Source organism: Callospermophilus lateralis, chromosome 4, assembly GCF_048772815.1.
Source record: "Callospermophilus lateralis isolate mCalLat2 chromosome 4, mCalLat2.hap1, whole genome shotgun sequence".
NCBI lineage: Eukaryota > Metazoa > Chordata > Mammalia > Rodentia > Sciuridae > Callospermophilus > Callospermophilus lateralis.
In genome coordinates this window covers 100469467-100491903 of record NC_135308.1, presented here as the reverse complement: position 1 = coordinate 100491903, position 22437 = coordinate 100469467, and the positions used below count along the sequence as shown (strand labels likewise).

Genomic DNA, 22437 nt, shown 5'->3' with positions numbered 1-22437 from the left:
GAAGACAAATATAAAAATAAATGGAAATAAATAAACTTAGACTTTAAGTCAAGAGAAGTAAGGAGAGTAAATGTAAACTTTAGATTTTTTTAAAGTTAATATACTTTATTTTTATAAAAGTTTTAAGTTTATAAAAATTGATTAGAAAGTATACAATTCTCAAAATACTCTCTCCCTCTAGTAGTTTTCGCTGTTAATTATATCTTAACGCTAATATGGAACATTTATTACAACTGATAAACCAATATTTATACATTATTAACTAAAATCCATAATTTACATTAGGAATCACTCTATGTTGTATATTTCTAGTGGTGTTGATCTATGTTTGATTACATAACCTTAACTTTAAAATCCTTTCTTATCTACTCAGTGAAATAGCCAGACCAGAGATATGACCACTTTTATATACTTAATGCTTTTAGAGTTTAGGAGTAATAAAACAAGCATATATAAAATTAAATATAAATCCTTAAATGAAGATTTTTTTACAAACTAGCTAAAATATTTATTGAAGAAAATAAAATATGTTGACCTATCATACAAAATAGCCCAGTATTTTCGACCATGGATTTATCTCTGACACTAAGGAATCTAACCTTGTCATAGAGGTCAGGCAGTTGACTGCTAAGTGCATGACAAAATATTACTGATACTCCTTTACAGTACCTTCCAAAAAACAACCAGTAGAATAAAAAAGTCAAATAAAATCTCTGGGAAACTATTTGTTATTTTATTACTAAAAGCATGAACAAAACCCAATAGTCATTAATCTGCCAAAGAAAGTAACATGGAAATTACCATTCCATACCAACTACTAGTTCATTTGTGCAAATATTCTTTTTCTTCTTAACAGAGATTTTCAATGAAAGCTACCTTTAATCCAAATTGATAAAATCCCATAATTATTTTAGGCCATCAGACAGATTCTCTATAAACCAAAACTATTCTTAGTGCTTTAACTGATACAGCATAAACAATCAGAGGATTAAGAATATGGCATGTTTGGGATACAGCTGAACAATAAGATAAGGGATGCATAAGAAAGGTAGAATCTAATTATGAAGGCCAGCTAATTTGCATTTATGTTAAAGAAACCACAACATAAAACTTGTTTATATTCAAATTAGCGGTATTTATTGACCAGATCACTTGTATTTTATTGCTGTGCTGTCATAATGACAGGGTTAGATATGGAAAACTTTGAAAGAGAGCTAAGTGAAAATAGTCTTAGTTTCTATAGATGTAGTTGTCCTAGCTCTCCTAAAAAAATTAGTAAAATAAAAGGAAGTTTCCAATAAAATCTGGTACAGATACTATATTTTTAATAATTCATTATATGTCTAGAAAATTGCTGATACTAATGAGATATTAATCATTGTGTTATACATAATTGGTTTAGAATAAGACATTTAGTTACTTGAAAAACTCAATTGTTTTGTAATTTGATTTTAGATCAAGAAGATGGTCAGAAGCAAGCTATGGTTAGTGAACGGACAGAAGCCTTTACCACTGCTCGAAATTTATTGGCTTCTGGAGCTGATGCTATTGAAAGGATTATGTCATCTTACAAAGAGGTACTTGTATTCTTCAATTTATTAAAATAAGATACAACATTAAAATCAAGCAATATGTACATTACCAGGTTGTTATAGTATCTTGGAAACATATCTTTACGAAAAACTTCTAAGAATATCATCAAAGTTAAAGACATAAACTCCCAAGGTGCTGTTGCTAATACCCTTTATTTGTTACTCCTCCTTTTTTAGAGATAGAAAATTCTATCTCTAGTATGACATATCTGTTTTTAATTTTTTAAAAAATCCCTCAAAGTACTGGGATGTAGCTCAGTAGTAGAGCGCTTGCATAACTTTTACTAGACCCTGCCTGGGTTCAATCACCAGCACCACAAAAAAAAAAAAAATCCCTCAGATATGGACTCTGGAACCAGAGTGACTAAATTTACGTTTTTATTTCAGCATTTATGCATTATGTGACCTTGATCAAATTCCTTAATTTCTCTGCTCTGTGTCTTTATTTCCTTTTCTGAAAAATGAAGATAGTAATAGTACTGACTTTGTAGGTTCGTTGCAAAGTAATACATGTAAAAATTTAAGAAAATGCATATTAAGTTCTCATAAATGCTAGTTAATAATGTTGTATATATATTTTGCAAATTTATCTATCTTTCATTAATGAACTTTCATCAGCCACGTTTAAAATCTTCTTGGGATTCCACCTTTTTTCTGTCTTCCCTGCAGAGTTTGGGCTTTCTTCTGTTTTTACCTCTGCATGTCTGGTGCTTGACTACATTAATATTGTCTTTCTCCTATACCAGATCTTTAGCTCCTTGAAAGCAGGGACTGTCTAACTCATGTTTACATTCATAATATCCATTTTAGTGCTTGGGATTATGTCTTCATACAAAGAGGTACTTGTATTTGTCGATTTTATTAATAAATTGCTGAAAGAATGGTAAAAGGACCTATAAATACCACAGAGTTAATATTAAAATTATTTTACTAAATTCAGATATTTCTTGTGGCTTTCTTATCAATATATATCATTAAAACATCATTACAAGTTTAGCTGTCTACTAAATTAGTCATAAATACCTACATAGTAGATTTACAAATTTTGTGATGTCCTTACAGAAGTAAAATTTTTTAAGTAAAAGCAGTAGTTTAGCAACACATATCAAAAGAGCTCAATTTAAAAAAAAATTCAAATACTAATTTCAACATTATAGAGACCTAGTTTTGGGGATAGACTTTTACCTTATTTCACTTTAATATTAAGTAACAAAAATACTTAAAATTAAATGGTGAATAAAAATGTTGTTCATGTCACATTAAAATACACTGCTATTTAAGTCACAGAAAAGACATCATTTACTCTTTCTAGATTATCTCCATCTCAACAAATGGCTGCATTTTGTTTCTTTTGCCTGCATTTGCTTCGAATCATGGAATTTCTACTTCTTAAAAAAGTCACATCTGAACAGGGCACAGTGGTGCATGCCTAATCCCAGCAGCTCTGGAAGCTGAGGCAGGAGGATCACAAGTTTAAAGCCAGCCTCGGCAATGGCAAGGTGCTGAGTAATTCAGTGAGACCCTGTCTCTAAATAAAATACAAAATAGGGCTGGGGTGTGGCTCAGTGGTTGAGTGCCCATGAATTCAATCCCAGGTAGCTACACCCCCCAAAAAAAGTCCCATCTGCTGGGACAGCATATAAAATCACCACACCTTCTCTGCTAGCTCCAGAGGAACCAAGTATAGAACCTTTATATAGACAGGAATCAAAGACAAATCCCTTGTTTGGAATCCCAAAGTAATTTCTCCACAGGTACATTCTTATTTTTTCCCATGCACTCCCTTCCCAATTCTACCCTCTATCCTAGTGTACTAACCTTCTGCCCTTTTTGAATTACCCTCTAATTTGGGTTTTGAAATTTTTTTCTATGCAAATGTTTATATTTATCCATGTTTCTTTTGAATCCATATTTTATAAATCTTTAGTTTTGTATTTCTCCATTTTGGAATTCAACAATTTCCTCTAGATAACATTTTAGAAACTATTGTTGAAATAACTATAACATTAATTTATAGAAATGAAATACCCATGTAATTACAAACTTCTCACTAAGTAGAAGGTTTTTAACCATAATACTCATTTATAGCTTAATTTTTGCACATATAAAAATCTTAATCAAATGTCAGCATTGTATTATTTTGCAAGCTATTATTTAACATACCTTTATTAGTGATATGCTTTCTTTATTGGGAATAATTGCCCAATGTTTGTGTTTTATTTTTCATTGAGGAAAAAAATGGTCTGGATAGAAAATGAGTCACATTTTAGAGAACCCTGATAACAAGTATTGTCTTAATAGAAAAATAACAGGAGGCTAACCCAGATTGGACAGTTGGCAGAATACAGGAGCAAAGCACCTTTCTGTTAAGCTCTTGGAATAAATTAGAGATTTATCTCATTTCATCTTAAAATCTTACCTAGAAAAAAATAATATATTTGATTTTTTTTCTTGGACATATAAATCATGTTTAACTTGAAAAGAAACTGGATTGTGGGATTTGTACTGAAAAGGATTGGAAGCCTTGCACTGAGGTCACTTTCAAAACTGGTATCCTCTAACATCGATATTTCTCTGTCTAAAAAGGAATTTTAACAATCAATTTTGACTCAGAAACATTCATTTTATAATAATGAAAGAGTACTTACCTTCTATTTAAAATTTTCTATTTTAAATAGAAAAAAGACAGCAAAGATAATGTCATTTCATTAACAAAATTTCTAGTTTTCTGGAAATGAAATTCATCACAAAACCAGGGGCCAAATCTGAAATTTGGCTAAAAGATCCTTATGACTCAAAATATTCTGAAATCTTCACATTTCATGTTGAACCTGATTTGAATTAAAATTTTTTTCTTTTATAATTCCAGTCAAACTTACAGTAAGATCTTACCATATTGCCCTAACCTACCTCATAGCTGTGCTTTCATAATGATATTGTTAAAATTCCTTTTTTGGTAAGCTTTTAACTGTCATTTGTTTTAGTTATCAGAGGTACTATCTATTTCTTAAATATCTTAGTATAGAATCCTTAATATTAAACCAAGAACCTTGTATGATTACATATTTATTTAAGAGTCCATCATGAGTATATTAACTCTGTTTTACCTGTCTCTATTGATTTAGATAACTGAATTAGCAGGATATACTACTCGAGTGTACAATATGTTTTGGGTCTTCGATGAAGTAAAAAGGGGCATTTATAAAAGAACTGCTGTCATTCAAGAGTCTGAAAACCATAGCAAGAATGGCGCTAACATAGAATTACCCCTAACTGACACACGGGCAATCAAAGGTATTAAACTCATGTTTTGATAATTTCTCTATAGTTAAGTGTTATTTTATCAATAGAGCCAAAGTTTTTTTTTCAGAAGTTAGTTTTTAATAGTTAGAAGGAACTAACATTCATATAACCAACATTATTTAAACAACTATCTCTAAAATTGGTGCTGCAACTTGAGGGATAGTGACTAACACTGCATAAAAGAAAACAATGTTGTGCTGCTTTTATGTAGAGAAAGATTTCCAGAATTATATTTGGAAACAGAACATATGGCATAACTGTTTACTTTAAAAATTTAACAAATAGAATTATAAATAATGTCATATCATTTTTCATTGTCCTATGTTTTTAAACTTGATTGTCATGTATTAAAATATATTATTTCAATTCTTTTTTTCTTTTTTTCCATCACTATATTTTTTTTTCTGTAGAAAAGGTTAATTTAGGGAAACAAAGTAGGCATGATATCTATTGGTAGGTTATATCAGATTAAGTTTGGCTGTGCTTTCATGATGATATCAATATTAGATTATTATAAAATAGTTTCTCAGAATGATTTTCTAAAAGACATGTAAAATATATACATTTAAATTAAATTTTGCTTCACATATAGAGATTTTTTTTTGTATTTTTTCCTATAATTTATTACTGTGAATATTTTTATGATTTTACCAGTTTCTCTGCATTGTACTTTAACTTATTTAATAAGCAGTAACATGTGATAGCTTTTATAATTAAAACTATTCTTTAATTATAGGAAAAGTTATTGATGTGGATCACGGAATTATTTGTGAAAATGTTCCCATAATTACTCCGGCTGGAGAAGTGGTGGCTTCCAGGCTAAACTTCAAAGTAAGATGATATTCAAGAATCTTCTGATTGTTGCCATCACACTAATACAAAACAACTCAGAATTCATGTACCTTATGTTAAATACTTGGAGGAGCATATGGAAAAGAGGGGAAATCAAGAAAGGTATGCACAGTGGCTCAGTTACAGAAGCAGTTACTTCCTCAGAAAGCAGGGAGAAAAGAGATATGACTTCTACTGCTTTATTATCAGGTTTAAAATCAAAATTACAGTGCACTGAAAGCCTATACAAGATAACTTTAGGAAACTTCCCCAGAAATTAGTATCTGGGATTAAAATAAATTTTAATTTATTCTTTACAGAAATTACTTAAACATACAAGACTATACTGTAGCACATTTCCTAATAATTGGGGATAGATGTCATTAGCAAGTTTAATTCTAATACACATTCTGTAACTTTACATTCTACTTTAAAAAAAAAATCACATTTACTATTAACAAAAAAAAAATGCAGAAGAGTCACAGCTTCAAATTTAATTTTTAATTCTATTGACAATAATTATGTAATATCCTATGTCTTAATTACCAAAACTGAGATATGAAAGTATGCAAGATATCTGAGATCCTCATTTAAAGCATCATAAAATTCAAACATACATTTTGGAATTCAGTGACTGTAATGCAACCTGTTGAGTTTATTTCAAAGATATGATTGGACTTGATAATCAAATTAGAAACATCACAATACATGTGCTAATGATTTTAGAATGGACTTTAGGTTTATTTATCAAAGATATAATCACAAATGAGGTTACTAGAGTTGAAAAGAAATGAGATATACCGAACAGGGAAAAATCATAAGTTAATAATATAAAAGAAATTATATTTTAACTATAATTTGATCAGTCTTTATTTTCCACTTGTAGACCTGTGGAGTGATTTTATTAACAGTTTCTTATATTGTATCTATTACTCATGTTATATACAGAATGATTGATGATCTATTAATAATTCGGCAATTTATAATTTATGGCTTTTCCCTTTTGTTGGGTATTCTAATATCACTTTTTTTGTTCTATTTATCAAATAAATAGAGTTCAGGCCTTGAATTCTTTCACTTACTAACTACATTATTATGGAAGCATCACACACTGTGGAAAAATTCAGAGCTCAGTTGTTGTTGTTGTTGTTGTTTTGTTTTAAACTACATCCTAAGACTTTTATTTTTTGTTTTGAGACAGAGTGTTGCTAAGCTGCTGAGGGTTTCCCTAAATTGCTGAGACTGGTCTTGAAAAACTACGATCCTCCTGCCTCAGCCTCCCAAGTTGCTGGGATTACAGGCATTTGCCCCACTGCACCCAGTCAGAGCTTAGTTTCTTTTATATAAAATGAACTAAAATTACTTAACCTAGAGGGAGAATCTTATAAATTTTTAATTTCTACAAAAAAATTGAATTATTATAGTATGTATTTTGGGTAATTATTTTTGAGTTGTAGAGTTATATTTGAATTCTCAAGTCCCTAAAATTATGATAGAAATTTCTATTTCTTTTATATGGATTAAAAAGTAAATAGGTTTCTAAAGGAAACAATTTTCATCCTTTTATTGAATTTTAAAATTAAAATATCATTTGCAGAAGAAAATTCAGGAGGTGTGAAACTTTTTGCCTCACATTCGTTGTTAACTAAGCATCAGAGAATTTGCATTAGAAAATATTAATCTTAAAGTACAAAGTCTTCAGTTACTTCTCAAATGAAAAGCATTAATTTTCTGAGAATCCCTAATAGAAATAGCAAAAGGCCTTATTAAATATTTTGTGAATTATGCTTCTCACTTATATCAGATGTGCCTTTAAAAAATTATTCGGAAAGTATGTATGCTTCCACAAAATTAAACTTCCTTAATCTCTCTAGTAAAAGAATGCAAAAAAATTATAAAATTATTTTTTCCAGGTTGTTCCCAGGATTTTCTTGGGATGCTAGCAATATAAGGCTCTTTCATTTTTGAATTTTCAGTGTCATGTGTTCTATATTATTGATAGTTGAATATTTGTATTCATTGAATACAAAGCTACATATATAGACAGGCTAAAGATTTCTGCTTCTCATACCTTCATATTGTATTCTTTTTTATTGCTGATTATAAAACATCATTTGTTCTTAGGAAAATTAAATCAGATTTTAAGTGGTATTCCTCCTATTCCTTGTTCTTTATAATATCTTTTAAATATTATGGTAAAACAACACCTCCATCCTGTTGAATGAAATGGGAACTAATGAAATGTAACTGTATAAATTTGAATCATAAGTAACATAAGAAGTGAAGGAAAGCATCTAAGAAATAATAGATAAATAACTTTTGTATTATTAATACACTGTATGGAATACTCATATATGTAAAGAGGATGAAAAAAATATATATATATATGCAGTTGTCCTTCAGTATCCTCAAGGGATTGGTTTCTAGGACCCCTTGAGGATACCGAAATGTGCTGATGCTCAAGTTCTTTATATAAAATGGTGTACAGAAAAAATTACGCACATGTTCAATACAGATGCAATTTCTTTCCCTTAAATATTTTCAGTCCACAGTTAGTTCAATCCTTGGAAATGGAACTGTGAATATGGAGGGCCAAGTACATATGCTCTAATTCATCATAGACATAAGACTAAATTACAATTCTCTTGCTTCCTCTGTTTTTGTTTGGCAAACATATTTTCTACATCTGTGAATAAAGCAGAATTAGAGTCATCTTCTTTCTCTGATTATGGGATTTTGTGATTTCTGTAACATTTCAGACTTCTGAAGTACAAAATTAAGCAATGCAGCTGACTCTTCATATAACTACTTTATAGCATAGGGATGTTCAGCTGTATTTAAATTTTGTTTAATTTTTATCAAATATTAATATAAATAAGATGAAACTTAATCAACTTATTTAAATTTTTATGATTTACCTTATTTCTAATATGATCATATTTCTCTGCATGGATGTATGTGATTACAAGACCTCAATTAAAATGTTGGAAAGCCAGTAGTCCTTCCAAGAAGATCCATTTTCTTTGTAATTAAATTATTTTATGATGCTTTTAGCTTTAGAGAACAGTCAACACCAAACTTGCTGTTCTCATCCCTCATATTTTTCTTCAATTTCTTTCCCATACAAGGTAATTGTGTAATTCAATATTTTTTAAAAATAAATCATTTTTAAATGCTGCAGTTTGTAATTTTATCTCTGACTTTAGGTACAAGAAGGAATGCATCTTTTGATAACTGGTCCCAATGGTTGTGGGAAAAGTTCTCTCTTCAGAATTTTAAGTGGGCTCTGGCCTGTGTATGAAGGAGTCCTTTATAAGCCACCTCCTCAACATATGTTCTATATTCCACAGAGGTAAGTAATTTTTTCATATCACAAGAAACAATTTCCTTTGTTCTTGAATTGTATTGGTTCTTCAGGCTCTTTAGTTTACATATCTTTAAGGATATTTTCATTGAAAGAAGATATTAAGGAAACAGAATTCAGCAATTACAAAAAGTTTTGTTACTTCCTTAATTATCATAGTCTCCAGAATAATACTACTTCTTTTTGTCTTCCCATAAGACTAGATGTAATAAAAACTCAAAAACTGCAGTTGTTAATATCAAAGAATAGCAAACTATTCCAAAGAATAATTAGATTGCCTTAGACGTGAGATTATCTCTTCTCACAGAAAATATACTACTTGAATACTATATAATATATTACCTATATATAATATATACTACTCTCCATCAAGCTGCATATACTCATATATTCTAAAATTATTTGTTTATGTTTCAGAACCTCTGAAAAATATTCTGTATTATGATAGGTTATTAATTAATTATTTTAACTGCCTTAATTATTTTCAGAATGAGTAAAATATAAGCTACAAAAAGAACTGTTCATTATGAAGTATTTATCCATTTTCCCTCTAACAATTTAGAAGTCTCTAAACACAAAGCTACACACTTGAGAATTTGGAATATTTATTGTGGATAAGAGAAAATGAGGTTTGAAGAAAATAAACTAACTCCTCATGCTCATCTAATCCAGTAATTTCCCCCTGTGATATCACTGTGGGTTAAGTAGACATCCCATGTTGATTCTGTGGAACCTAATAGAGCACATAGGCTGGAAAGATAGTACTAAGGCATTGAGTAAAGCTCTATTGTGTGTCTCTTTTGCCCCATTTTCTTTGTTGGAAAGCACAGCTACTAATCTGCCCACCTGTCTAATTTTTGGACCACATAAAGCAGTTAGACAGATGAGGTTTTGCAGATTTATTATTTCTTTAAAGTAAGACCTCTGGTGGTAGTAGGTAATAATAGGAAGACGTCTAGAGTAGGAAGATAAATAATGTTGAAAGTGAGCAGGGTATACCTGTATTTCAACTAAAAATAAATAACATCTTGTGAAACAAAAATCATTCTTTCTTTCCATGATTTAAAGTCCTTTGGGAAGACTTTTGATTCTGGAAGTTAAATTTTACTGCCGAAAGTCTGAGTTTCATACATTAATGTGTTAAGTAGACTTATTTTCTAAATTTAGGGTATAAGACAGGAAAACTATTATATAACTCTATTCTCTTAATGTAAATGCAAGTACATACATGAATTATATTTACAAATTGTAGATTTCACATATAATATGAAAGTTACAGTTCTTTGACATAACTTTGACCTGAATAAAGTATTTCCAAGCAGTGAATAAATTCATCTTTGACTGCAGAGGGAACCAACTATGTTATTTTGCAACAAACATAAATCACTAGGAAACTTTTTCTTAGTTGTGAAATTTATCATTGCCTAAGCAAAAAGGTCAACTACAACCTAGCTAAGGAGAAAAACAAGACTAAAAACAAAAAGTCTATTTTTTAATGCTAAAATGTTTTTAAATGATTAAAGTCATTTAATCTTCTTATATACCTCCTAAAAGTATGAAAATGTAGTGTTTCAAATTTTATAGGACCATTTTCCATGCAAAAAACACAAACTTTATTTAAATGTGTATTTAAACTAAGACTGTAAATGTAGTATTCATTTCATACTCCAAAAGTACTGATTTTTTTCAAGTAAATTTGAAAATTGTGTATGATTTCAGTATTTAAAAGAAAGTTGCTATCAACCTATTTTAAAATATTTGTCAGTAAATAACTTTTAACTTCTTCAGCTATTCTTATTAATGAATTTTATAGTCTAAAATTTTTTGCATCAATCTATAGCAAAGGAATATATGTTAACAACTAATTTGGCAGAAAAAAATGAAAAAAGTCAATGTAGAAATGACTTGAATATGAACTTCACAAATGATAAAACAGACCTTTACAGTAATTACCCTGTATTCAATTTTTGTAACAGAAACACTTTTTTTTCATAACTGATAGATCTATGCATTGATTAAATATAAAACTATATTACTTTCATTGGGGAGAATCGGATAGGTTCATGAAAGTAGATTTCTAATGATGTGTAATGTACTAAAGAAAAAATGAACTACTGAGAAAAAAATACTTCTAATTAATCATATTAAGCTATTTATTTTGTAACCAAATGTTCACAAAGAATGCTACTATGACTCAGTTTATAAGCTGGAAAATTTGAATTCCTAGGCAGTTATGAAATCACCTCAATATTTTCCCAGCTAATGTCTTTTAATATTTGGCAGGGCTAATAATGAGAAGCATATAACTGAAAATTTGGCCGTTAGTTCAAGTACATGAATAAAGTATCCTGCTATGTAAACTTGTTTCAAAATAGTTTCCCTTCATCCCATCTGCATTATTGATGGGCTATAACTACTGAAGCATTTGATGTTTTAGAAATATTTCATTTAAATTTAGATTAGCCACTCTAACTCTATGGAATGATGTGTGGTAAAATGGCTTTGTTCAGATGATATCTTTTAAACAACATTTTGGCTAGAGATGGAATTTTCTAATGCGTCTATACTGCTTAACCTGATGACTGAAACTTATTGCTTTCTACTGTCTTAGCTATCCTGACCAAGAGGAAATGTCTTTCACTTGGATACAGATTCTGAATTCTTCTCTCAATTCTTGGTTCACTTTCTCTGTCTTCTCAAGTCCCTAAGGATAGATTGTGCTCCTCTACCCTTGCTTTCATTAATCCACTAATTTATGGTTCATTAGAAGCTCATCTCTGGTGTCTTCTGTCTATAGCTACTAAATCCCCCAAAGTCAGCCGTTTGTGTTTTATTTAGTTCACCTGATAACAAAATATTATAATATGGTAATGGTAACCAAAGTGAGAAAATGAAATGTTTTATGGGACTTAGTAGGGGACTCGATAGAGTAAGATAGAGTAAGAAAGAGAAAGGAAAAGAAGGAGGGAAGGAGGAAAATCACAAGATAATTGGTGTTTACTGACCAAATGTGGCAAAATCTTGCCTTCCTTTTTACTACTTTTTTTTTTTAAATCCTCTAGAGGACTATGTATACACATCCACTGTCTCTCTCCTCAGCAACAGTCTCCAGTTGGGCACCCACCCACCATGGAATTCTATTCCCAATGCTCCTCCTCTCACTACACTTCCTTGGTAGAAATATCTTGAGACAGAAATTTTAAACATGATTTTATTACTACTCAAAACGACATGTCCAAATACTAAGTATAACAAGATCTGAAATAGATTGAGTCTTTCCACAACCTGTATGAAAGGGTAACTGTTACAAATTTATCTCCATCCATGACTTTGCAGCCTGAGAAGTAAAATCTTAGGAAAGATAAAGAAGAATTGTATTATAAAGATTGGATTAAATTGACCAAACATTTTTGGGGGGTGGGGGGAGTGTTCTGGGCATTGAATCTAGGGCCTTATGCATGCTGAGCACATGCTCTAGCACTAAGCTACATCCACAGCTGTAATCAAACATTTTTTTTAAATGGGAAAAGAAGGTGGGGTGGTGATGTCTGGGATATTGTATTTCATATCACAGGGAAATTATTATAAATTGTAATCACACACCCCAGAACCAGTTTTACTACAGCCCGCTATAAGATATCATGGAAGATAGATGATGATTTGAGAGTTTCTTTTGCTGTGGTGCTCACAACTCAAGAGGCTACAAACAAAAACATGCAAGGGATGAAGCTCAAGAAAGGCAAAGAATGCAATGGATGTTGGAAACAAGAAAGAGCAAAACAGACGTGTGTCATTGACCTAGGTTTCAAAAGTTAGTTTGGATTCTAAAGGTAGTTATGAGTAGCCTCAGTTTGTCCAATGTCTGAGTAGGTCAAGAATGCCACAGAGTCAAGGAAGCAGGAGAGTTTGGTTTCTGTTATTTGGACACTTTCAAGCAAAACTATTATATCCAACACTCCCCCTGACACATCGAGCAGAGGAAAGAAAATATTTGTCAGACTCATCTTCACAAATGATATGTCATCAGTATTTATTGGAAATAACAATAAAATAATGTCTGTCCTTGAGGTCCTTAAGTGTTGCTAAAATGCTCCTACTAGCTAAGGCTCTTTGATTTACATTTTAAGGTGCCCTAGTGCTTTTTAGTGTTTACCTTTTCCCTAGTCTCCACCTAAAAAGCACCTTTATAAGTAAACCACACAGTCGTACATGCAAATTTTATAGACTGTTAATGCTTCTTGAAAAGCATAATGAAACATGACAGTGGCTTTTTTCTACAATATTATTTTTTTCTTTTTTGTCAGGATATATTCTAAAATTATAAATAACATTTTATTTACCTGCTCAGTGTTTGCTTACTACTTCACTCACAGGGTCAAATACCTTGTTGCTTAATCTTCTAAATTAAATATAAATACTGTTTTAAAAGTAAAGTGGTTATGAATCACACTTTAAAATTAAATATAATATAAAATATTAAATTTGATTATAGTGGGGATTGTAACATTATTAATTGAATTGTATGGAAAATTAAATATAGATAACTTTATTTCTGACTTCTTATGCATAAATAATAATATTTATTGTATTCTGCACAAGTCCTGCTAAATAAAGTGTTGTAAATATTTAAATTGAAGTTCAGAGACTTATAGTTACATATCTAAAGACTTGGTAATTCGAACCCTATCCCTGAACTGCTGTTTTACTATGTGTCACTTCCTCTTATTTTCAGGTTAATAAAGTTATTATAATAAAACATCTTCTCATGATCTAAAAAATCCTCCCACTGTGTTTAACCTTAAATATGTTTTCAGATAATCATAATACTTAAAGCTTCTAGCACTGTTCCAACTTTCTGTGGAAGGGAAAAATATTCTTTTATTTATTTAGTTGTAGATGGACACAATACCTTTATTTTTATTTATTTAATTTTATGTGGTGCTAAGGATAAAACCCAGTACCTCACACATGCTAGTCAAGTGCACTGCCACTGAGCTACAGCCCCAGCCTCCCAAGGGCATCTTGAACAACGGCTGAGCATCACCAGTTTACTTTTGTTTTTAACTTATAATGAATTAGACAATTTCTCTGTGTTAGTCACTATTGTACACATATTTCATAAATCTCTCGTTTTCTGTATGGCAAACTATAAGTCAGATGTCGTATCTCTATTTTATAGAGGAGAAATTTAGGTTGAAGTTATCCAACAGATACATGTTGGAGTTAGCATTTGAATTCAGATGTGTTTAACTTTCAAGTCACTTTGTCTTGGTTACTGCTAACAACAGCAGAGAAGTATCTGAAAAGTGTTGCTTCTATAACTGACCTTGCAAATATCACCTGCTAAGGCTATTTGCTTGGTGTGTTTAATATAAGATCAAGCTATTGTTTGGAGGCAGAAGTTCTTACATCTGGAGGTAGAGACAATACAAACCAATTTTAACATAAAGCTTAGCATAGATACCAGGCTGTTGTTCATATATGTTAATGTGAAGGAACCTATATATTCTTATATAAAGTAAAACTCCTTTAAATTAAAAAGTGAATGTTCAATTCACTTTCAAATTAGTTTGTGTTTTCTCCTCTGTCCTAATCTTCTAAAACTCATTTCTTTATAACATTTTAATAATGAATGTTCTCTTAATTTTAAATCAAAATTCTTGGAGAGATATGAAACAAGCATGTCTTAGTTTCACAGTACATTATGTATGACATAATCATTATTTACCCTTTATAGCAACAAAAACAAGAATATTTCATGCCACGGAGTAAAGACCAAATTTTGTTTCAGGAAGTGCAGTAGAATGGGCAGAACATTTAACTGAATGCCAGAAACACCAACATTGGCATACCTGCACTATATGCTAATCAGCTTGCACCAAATGAGTTTTATTTAAGAATTCGAACTTCTTTTGGATTGTTTCTGTGTGAATAATAGCCTTCCAAATCCAGGATTTCTCTGGAAGTTTATGTTCTTTAAAAACAATGTTTAATTCACACTTATAAAACCAGGTGATGATTATTAAAGGACCAATAGCACATGGAATCAGGAAGGAGGTAAAAATGACCTAACTTGCCTCCTTTCTCAATGGAAGGACAGAAAAGATATTGTTAAAGTATAGTCAATGAAATCCTTGTTTCTCTTCTTCTTGCTTTATATTAAAAAATTAGGATATGCTATGGAAAGGGACTTAAGAAAGAATATGGAGGAAGGCTAGTTTGAATATCTTGATCAGGGTATTCTTCTGGGTCTTAAGCTTTTGAAACTTTTGATTCTTAATGAATCTCTAGATGCCAAAACCCAGATAGGGAGCAACTCTTAAGAACAGGGAGTATGCAGCTATGAGGACAGGATAAAAGAACATGATGTGGCTTAAGCCAGTTCTCCTCAACAGAGCTCCATACCCAATAGGTCACATATGCATTGGTTCTGCTGCCCCCGACGTACACAAATGTGGACTTGGGGACTGGGAGTCATATTGGAATAGACTTTGCCCATGTTCAGTCATTGTCAAGAAAATCTTCATAGAATATAAGCTAGAAAGGGCGTCCGCATGTCTGTATGTTCTATAATAACATTGTTATTATTTTTAAATATATATATTTTTTAGTTGTAGATGGACACAATACTTTATTTTGTTTATTTTTATGCCTTGCTGAGGATCAAACCCAGTGCTTCACGTGGGCTCAGCAAGCACTCTACCACTGAGCCACAACCCCAGCCCCTGTAATAACATTATTTAATCCACACATATAAAATGAAGTGAGGTGGCTAGGGTGTGGCTCAGTGGTAAAGCATTTGCTTCCCATGTGTGAGGCATTGGGTTCAATCCTCAGCACCACATAAAAGTAATAAACAAATAAAGACACTGCATCCGAGTACAATTAAAATATATTTTAAAATAAAATAAAATAAAGTGATAAGTATTAAAATACTGGTAGCACATGGAATCATGAAGGAAGTTAAAGGACCTAACTTGCTTCCTTTATTGATGGAAGGACTGAAAGGATATTATACACTGTATAGCTTGAGTGTAAATGTACTATAACTGTGTGGCAAATTTCTGATGAATGAATGATCATCTCCCAGATTTGTTTTCTACTTTCCAATGAGTCTGGCATCTTAGACTAATTATAAACACTGTGATTATTTTGTTGTTTGCACAAGATATGATGCATAATGCTCTTTATGATGGGTGTGGCTATCACTTAAAATGTCCTTTTATGAGAAAATGATTTAAGCCATGAAGAAGGCTCAGCAGCACTGCTGTAGGTAATTGGCTTCTATTTCTTGCTTTCTATATATTAGACTAAAAGCAAGTAAATTTTGTATAAATATAGTTGGACAATTGTTTGACAGAATTGTAATTGTATACTTGGTACCACCTATGTAGTAATTAGTCCTGTTCAGTTTTTATGTCTCTTTTAGCATAAAGTCATCTATAAATGTAAACATGATTTTCTATAGTTTTCTATTCCCTGGAAAAAATCTTAAGGATACTTTTTCATATTTAACTCTTCTCTGAGCTAATTTATAAAAAATTATGATGGAAAAAATCTTTTTATGTAAAAGCTTTCCTGTTTTGCAAGTCAGATATTAGGTTAAACCATATAGAGTTGCAATTCTTGTAGGTAATATATGAGGGATTTTACATGGTAAAGTAGTATAATAATAAATACAGAGCTAACCTTAAAGAAGTGTGCATTCTTAAAAATTTGGCAATACCTTGATACCTTTATGAATATATTTTTATTATCTAAAAAAATGCTCTCTTTAGAAGCTCTGCAATTCCTTACCCTAAACATATAATTTCAGTAATAGTAAATATCTCTTCAATAGCAAATATTTGTTATTATCAATAGCAAATATTTCTTATTTTTGCTAAATATTTAAGAATAGTTGGACTTCAGTATTCAGTACTAAAATCTTATTCTTGCCATGCATGAAAAAATCTGATGACATTATTGGTCCCAACATGTACATTTATATGAATTATTAATAGCTAGGTTTAATGAATTTTAGATTGCTAACTTCTTATTGCTATAGCAACACAGCAGCACTTAGTGGTAAATTATTTTTAAATTTAACACATCGTATGCCTTAAGTAAAGTTAGAATTCTTGTGAAATTTTTATCAATATTGTTCCAAATTAAATTTTACAATATTATAATTTTTTTCTCTGTCATATAGATCTTTCATGTTACATTTTTTCTCTTAGGGTTTTAATTATGCTCAACTTGGAAGTATTTAGTATTTTTAGATCATCATTCCAAGCAAATAGCTCTAATACATCTTAATGCCCTCCCTTCTTTCTACCTTTGTCTTGAATAAAGAAAAGTATAAATGCTAATAAATGTTAATATATTTACAAAAAACCCATAAAATATTAGATATTTAAATGTGAACACAAAAAAGTGAGAATGTAATGCAAATTATAAATAAAAATGCCCTGAGACATTTGTAATATATAAAAAGCTATGATCATGGGTAATGGATAACAACCATTATTTAAATTATATTGTGATACTGATAGACTTATTCCAATATCTTCCTACATGTATAGAGGTGATTATGAGATTTACTTAAATTAAAACTAATTTATGTTTCTTTCATGAATGCTACTAGTTATGAGCAATATGTTATGATTATTTCTTTTGTTGCTTGACTAGGTATGCTACATGATCCCCTTTCTGATGGGCAGAAAAAAAAAAAACAGCTACTAACATTCTGACATAGTAATTGATCTACCTGACATCTTTAGAAGATAATCTGAATAGGTCTATGTATCTAGAAATGAAAGTTTAGTAAAAGCTATTTAGGTCCTTATCTATTATGTATAACTTTGGTAGAACAAGAGAAACTTGAGCTTGCTCAAAATGTTAATTTCTATGTCTTTGAACTTGAAAGAGAATCAAATGCATGCTAATCATATAACTATTGAAATAGGGCCTTCCATTTCCTTGTGCTTGCAATTGATTCAATATCATCCTAAAACTTCTTGACAACATTCTATATAATTCAGTTGTGGCTGTAACTTTATAATAATATTTAAAAATCATTATATTATTAAAGTCAAAAGGTTCTTAGTTGCTCTGTACCTCACTAAATATATGTAGAATGTATTATTTTTACCATTTTACATTGTTATAAAACAATATTTAGAGAAAAATGAAAATCTAATAAAGTAGTATATGGTAAGTCCTTAAGTATAATTTTATTAAACATTTTATATAGTATCATCAACATTTGCATTCATATCAACTTTCAAAATTAGCAATTTTCATACTCATTTTATTTAATGGATCAAATAGCAATCATGTGGGCACACTTGCAGTTCTTTTTTTTAGCATCATAAAATGTTTATGATTTGGCATTTTATTGAAATAACATCCTGATCAATAAAAAACAGTAGCTGAAAATTGTGTTTTCTTTTTTGTTTGCTTTTTCATTTTTTAATTTTGGGAGTAGGTAATTAAGACATTATTATTAGACTTTTGAAAACTCAATAAGAATTTAAGCATTACAAAAAATAATTAAATCATTCTGCTTTGTCTTGAAGTTAAGAGACCTCATGAGAAAAATCTCCATTACTGTTCATCAAAGAAAACTAATTTCAAAAGGCCTAAAGAAATCATAAGTAATATTAAATTGGTCCTTTAAAGAAGTCACAATGTCTTGCTCCTCCAAATTCCTATAACAAAGAAAGCACTTGGCAACCTAGTACATTTTGATACCTTTGAGGCCTCATAAAGTGCTCCAGTGAAATAAATGTTGCTGCAGTTACTAAAAGGAATGCTTCTAGTAAACTTGATGTACTCTCTTGAGTACTTAACAAAGCATAGTCTTTAAAATCTACATAGCTAGGTATTTATTATTAATCCTATTGAGGATAGTAAAATTTTACTCCGTGATATAAACCATTAGTCTCCTAGTCTCCTATCTGATGGAATAGAAATTATTTTGCTTTCTTACAAGAGCTTGTTTTTATTTCTTTCTTTTCTTTCTTTCTTTCTTTTTATTTATTTATTTTTTGTTTGTTTGCTATTCTGGAGAACAAACCCAGGGCCTTACCTTGCACATGCTAAGCCGGTGCTCAACTGTTAAGCTATACACTAAGCCCACTCCTTTTTAAGATGTTTCATTTTCACCCAAGCAGAATAAAGCAGAAATGAACTGTTTCTATTATAGTTAGTCATTTTTTTCCTTGTACCTGTACTGTACTAAACGATTTAATCACATTGCTTCATTAAGCGTGGTTAGCAAAAGAAAACACTGCTTCATTAAGTCCTCATAACAAATAGAATGAAAGAAGTTGCTTTACAAAAGAGGTCCTTTTTACTCAGAATTTGTATCACTGTACCAGTAAGTGGTGAGATTAGAATTCTATCCCAGAACCATCTCTACAAAGCCCATTATCACAACCGTGATTCTATTCCATCTTCACTAAAATGTAGATGTAAAATATGATTTGATCACATGCTAATTAATCAAGTTTTATGAGAGAGGCCTGTAGAAGCACTTGTGGAGTGGTGCTCACTAGGTTTTGATTATTGCAGTCTTGTGTATTGTATCATGACTGCTATTTGGACTAATGTCTGGGGTGTATGCTAAAGTGGAAGAATAGCTTTATGGTTTATGTTAAATTGAAGAAGGCAACCAAAGTACTCTTTCTTAAGGTTTCTATATGTTTCTTCTCCTGAGTAGCCTTAGAATACCTACTAAAAACTGATCACTGGCCCTGGTGATTAATTTCTATTTTATGCTATTATTATCATATATTAAGCCAATGTCACATTTATGAATTCTTAAGCTTCTAAATATTTTAAAAAATATGGTTAGACTAGAGAGGGAAAGATAAAAAATAGGTTAAGAGGGGAAGTCATACAGAGATATGATAGAAGAAATGTATCTAGAAATGGTTTAACCACTTGGGAAAAATAGTCTGGCAATTCCTCAAAAAGTCTATGTTTCAGCAATTCAGTTCATTGGTATATATCAAATATTTGTAACACCAAAAAGTGTAAATAATGAAATACTTATCAATGGTTGAATGGATTAATCAAATGTGATACATCCATACAATAGAATATTATGTAGCCTTTAAAAAGAATGGGGTACTGTTAACACCATAGATGAACCTGATAATACTATACTGATAGGAAGAATGAAGTTACAAGAGAACACATATTGTATGATTTTATATATTTAAAATATCCATAATAGGCAAATCCATGGAGATAGAAAATACATCTTATGTTTCCAGGGACTGAAAGGTGGTGGGAATGAACAGTGTATTTGGGTATTGAATTTGGGGAGAGGACAATGTTCTTGAATTAGTGATGAAAACCACATGAGCTTATGAATATATTAAAGACACTGAATTATACACTTTCAAAGTATGAATTTTTGATGCATTAATTTTGTCAGTTAAAACAAAAATATATAATCAGAGCTTCTTTGTATTTATAAAGATCTTATTTGTATGTATATATACAGTATAGTTTAAATTATAAAAATTTTGAATTATAAATAATAAATATATTATAAAATAACCATGTACTATCTATCACCAACTAAATGGTTCTCATACTATGAAAAAAATAGGTAGACATTTGATATAAAAAGTGTATTTTCTTTCTAAAACCTTTCTTTCCAGACATGGACACATATATACAATATATGCTTTATTCTGGTTTTTTTTTTTTTAAAGTAAGTTCCGGGCTGGGGATATGGCTCAAGCGGTAGCACGCTTGCCTGGCATGCGTGTGGCCCGGGTTCGATCCTCAGCACCACGTACAAAACAAAGATGTTGTGTCCGCCGATAACTAAAAAATAAATATTAAAAATTCTCTCTCTCTCTCCCTCTCACTCTCTCTTTAAAAATAAAAATAAAAAAATAAAGTAAGTTGCAAAACAAATAATCAAACAGAAAAGTAAATCGTAATGTTCATAAACCACCACTAAATACTTTAAGGTATATTTTCAATGGTCAAAGATATTCTCTAACATAACCTTGTTACAATGATCAAATTTAGGAAATCCAACACTTATATAATATTAACATCTAAAATATAGTCCATATTCAAAGTGTGCCAGTTGTCATTATACGGTTTTTTATAGTAACATGCTTTTCTGAACCCAGTATCATTTAGTTGCCATGTGGCTTTAGTTTTTTTAATCTCAAAGATTTCCTCAGTATTTCTATTTTTTTCTCATGATATGGATATTTTTAGAGAGTGCAGAACTGTTGTTATTTTTAAGACAATTTGGATTCATTTGATAATTTCCACATATGATTCAGGTTTGCATTTTTTTCAGGAATACCACCTGTTTTAGTTTCCAAGAACAACTATAACAAATTACCAAAAACTTGGTGATTTGAAACAAGAGAAATTTATTTTCTTACATATTTGGAGGCCACAAGTCAAAGTATTGACAATTTCCACACTTTCTGAGGCCTCCAGGGGAATATTATTTCCTCCCTCTCAGCTCCTTGCGGTGCTAATTCTTCTTGGTTTATAGCAGCATAACTGGAATATCTGCCTCCTCCTTCATAAGGCCTCTTTTTTTCTTTCCTGTGTTTCTCCACTTTTTATGTGGGCATTTATTGAATTTAGGGTTCATCTAATTAATCTAGAATGATTCTATATCAAGATTCTTCACTTAATTACATCTGCTGAGACCAAACTATCCCTATTTATAGATGGTATGATCCTATACTTGAAAGATCCTGAAAGTTATACCACAGAATTTCAAGAGCTGGTAAACTCAGCAAAGTAGCAGGATACAAAAATCAATGTATAAAAACATACACTAGCTTTTCTATGCAGCACTAACTAACCACTAAGAAAGAAATCAGGAAGACAATTTCATGAACAACAGCTTTAAAAATATAATTTAGGAATCAATCTAGCCAAAGAGGTAAAAGATCTCTACAAGAAAAATTATAGAACACTTAAAAAAGTCAAATAAGACATCAGAATATAGAAAAACTTCTCATGTTCATGGATAAACAGATGAATAGAACATGGATAAGCAGACTATTGTTAAAATGCCACCTTCCCCAAAGCAACACACAGATTCAATGTGATCCCTGTCAAAACATCTATGATGGGGGCCAGGTTTGTAGCATAGTGGTAGAGCGCTTGCCTAGAGCGCTTGCCTAGCATGCATGAGGCACTGGGTTTGATCCCCAACACCACCTAAAAATAGAAACAAACAAAATAAAGGAATTATGTCCATCTCATTCATATATATATATATATATATATATATATATATATATATATATATAATGGTCTTCACAGTACTAGAAAAAAATCAATCTAAAATTCATATGGAAGAAC

General features: G+C 30.6%; 1 protein-coding gene across 3 annotated transcripts in view; it reads left to right on the top strand.

Annotated features, from left to right (window-relative positions):
• The window catches only part of Abcd2 (ATP binding cassette subfamily D member 2), a 110507-nt gene that overhangs the window by 8200 nt on the left and 79870 nt on the right, over positions 1 to 22437 (top strand). For 2 of the 3 annotated variants that reach the window (XM_076854310.1, XM_076854309.1), the window contains exons 3-6: positions 1456 to 1577; positions 4718 to 4886; positions 5632 to 5726; positions 8933 to 9078. In XM_076854310.1, the coding sequence (XP_076710425.1) occupies positions 1456 to 1577; positions 4718 to 4886; positions 5632 to 5726; positions 8933 to 9078 (532 nt within the window). Of the gene's footprint in view, positions 1 to 1455; positions 1578 to 4717; positions 4887 to 5631; positions 5727 to 8932; positions 9079 to 12698; positions 13037 to 22437 lie in introns of those variants that run through there. The other variant, XM_076854311.1, reaches the window with a different exon arrangement.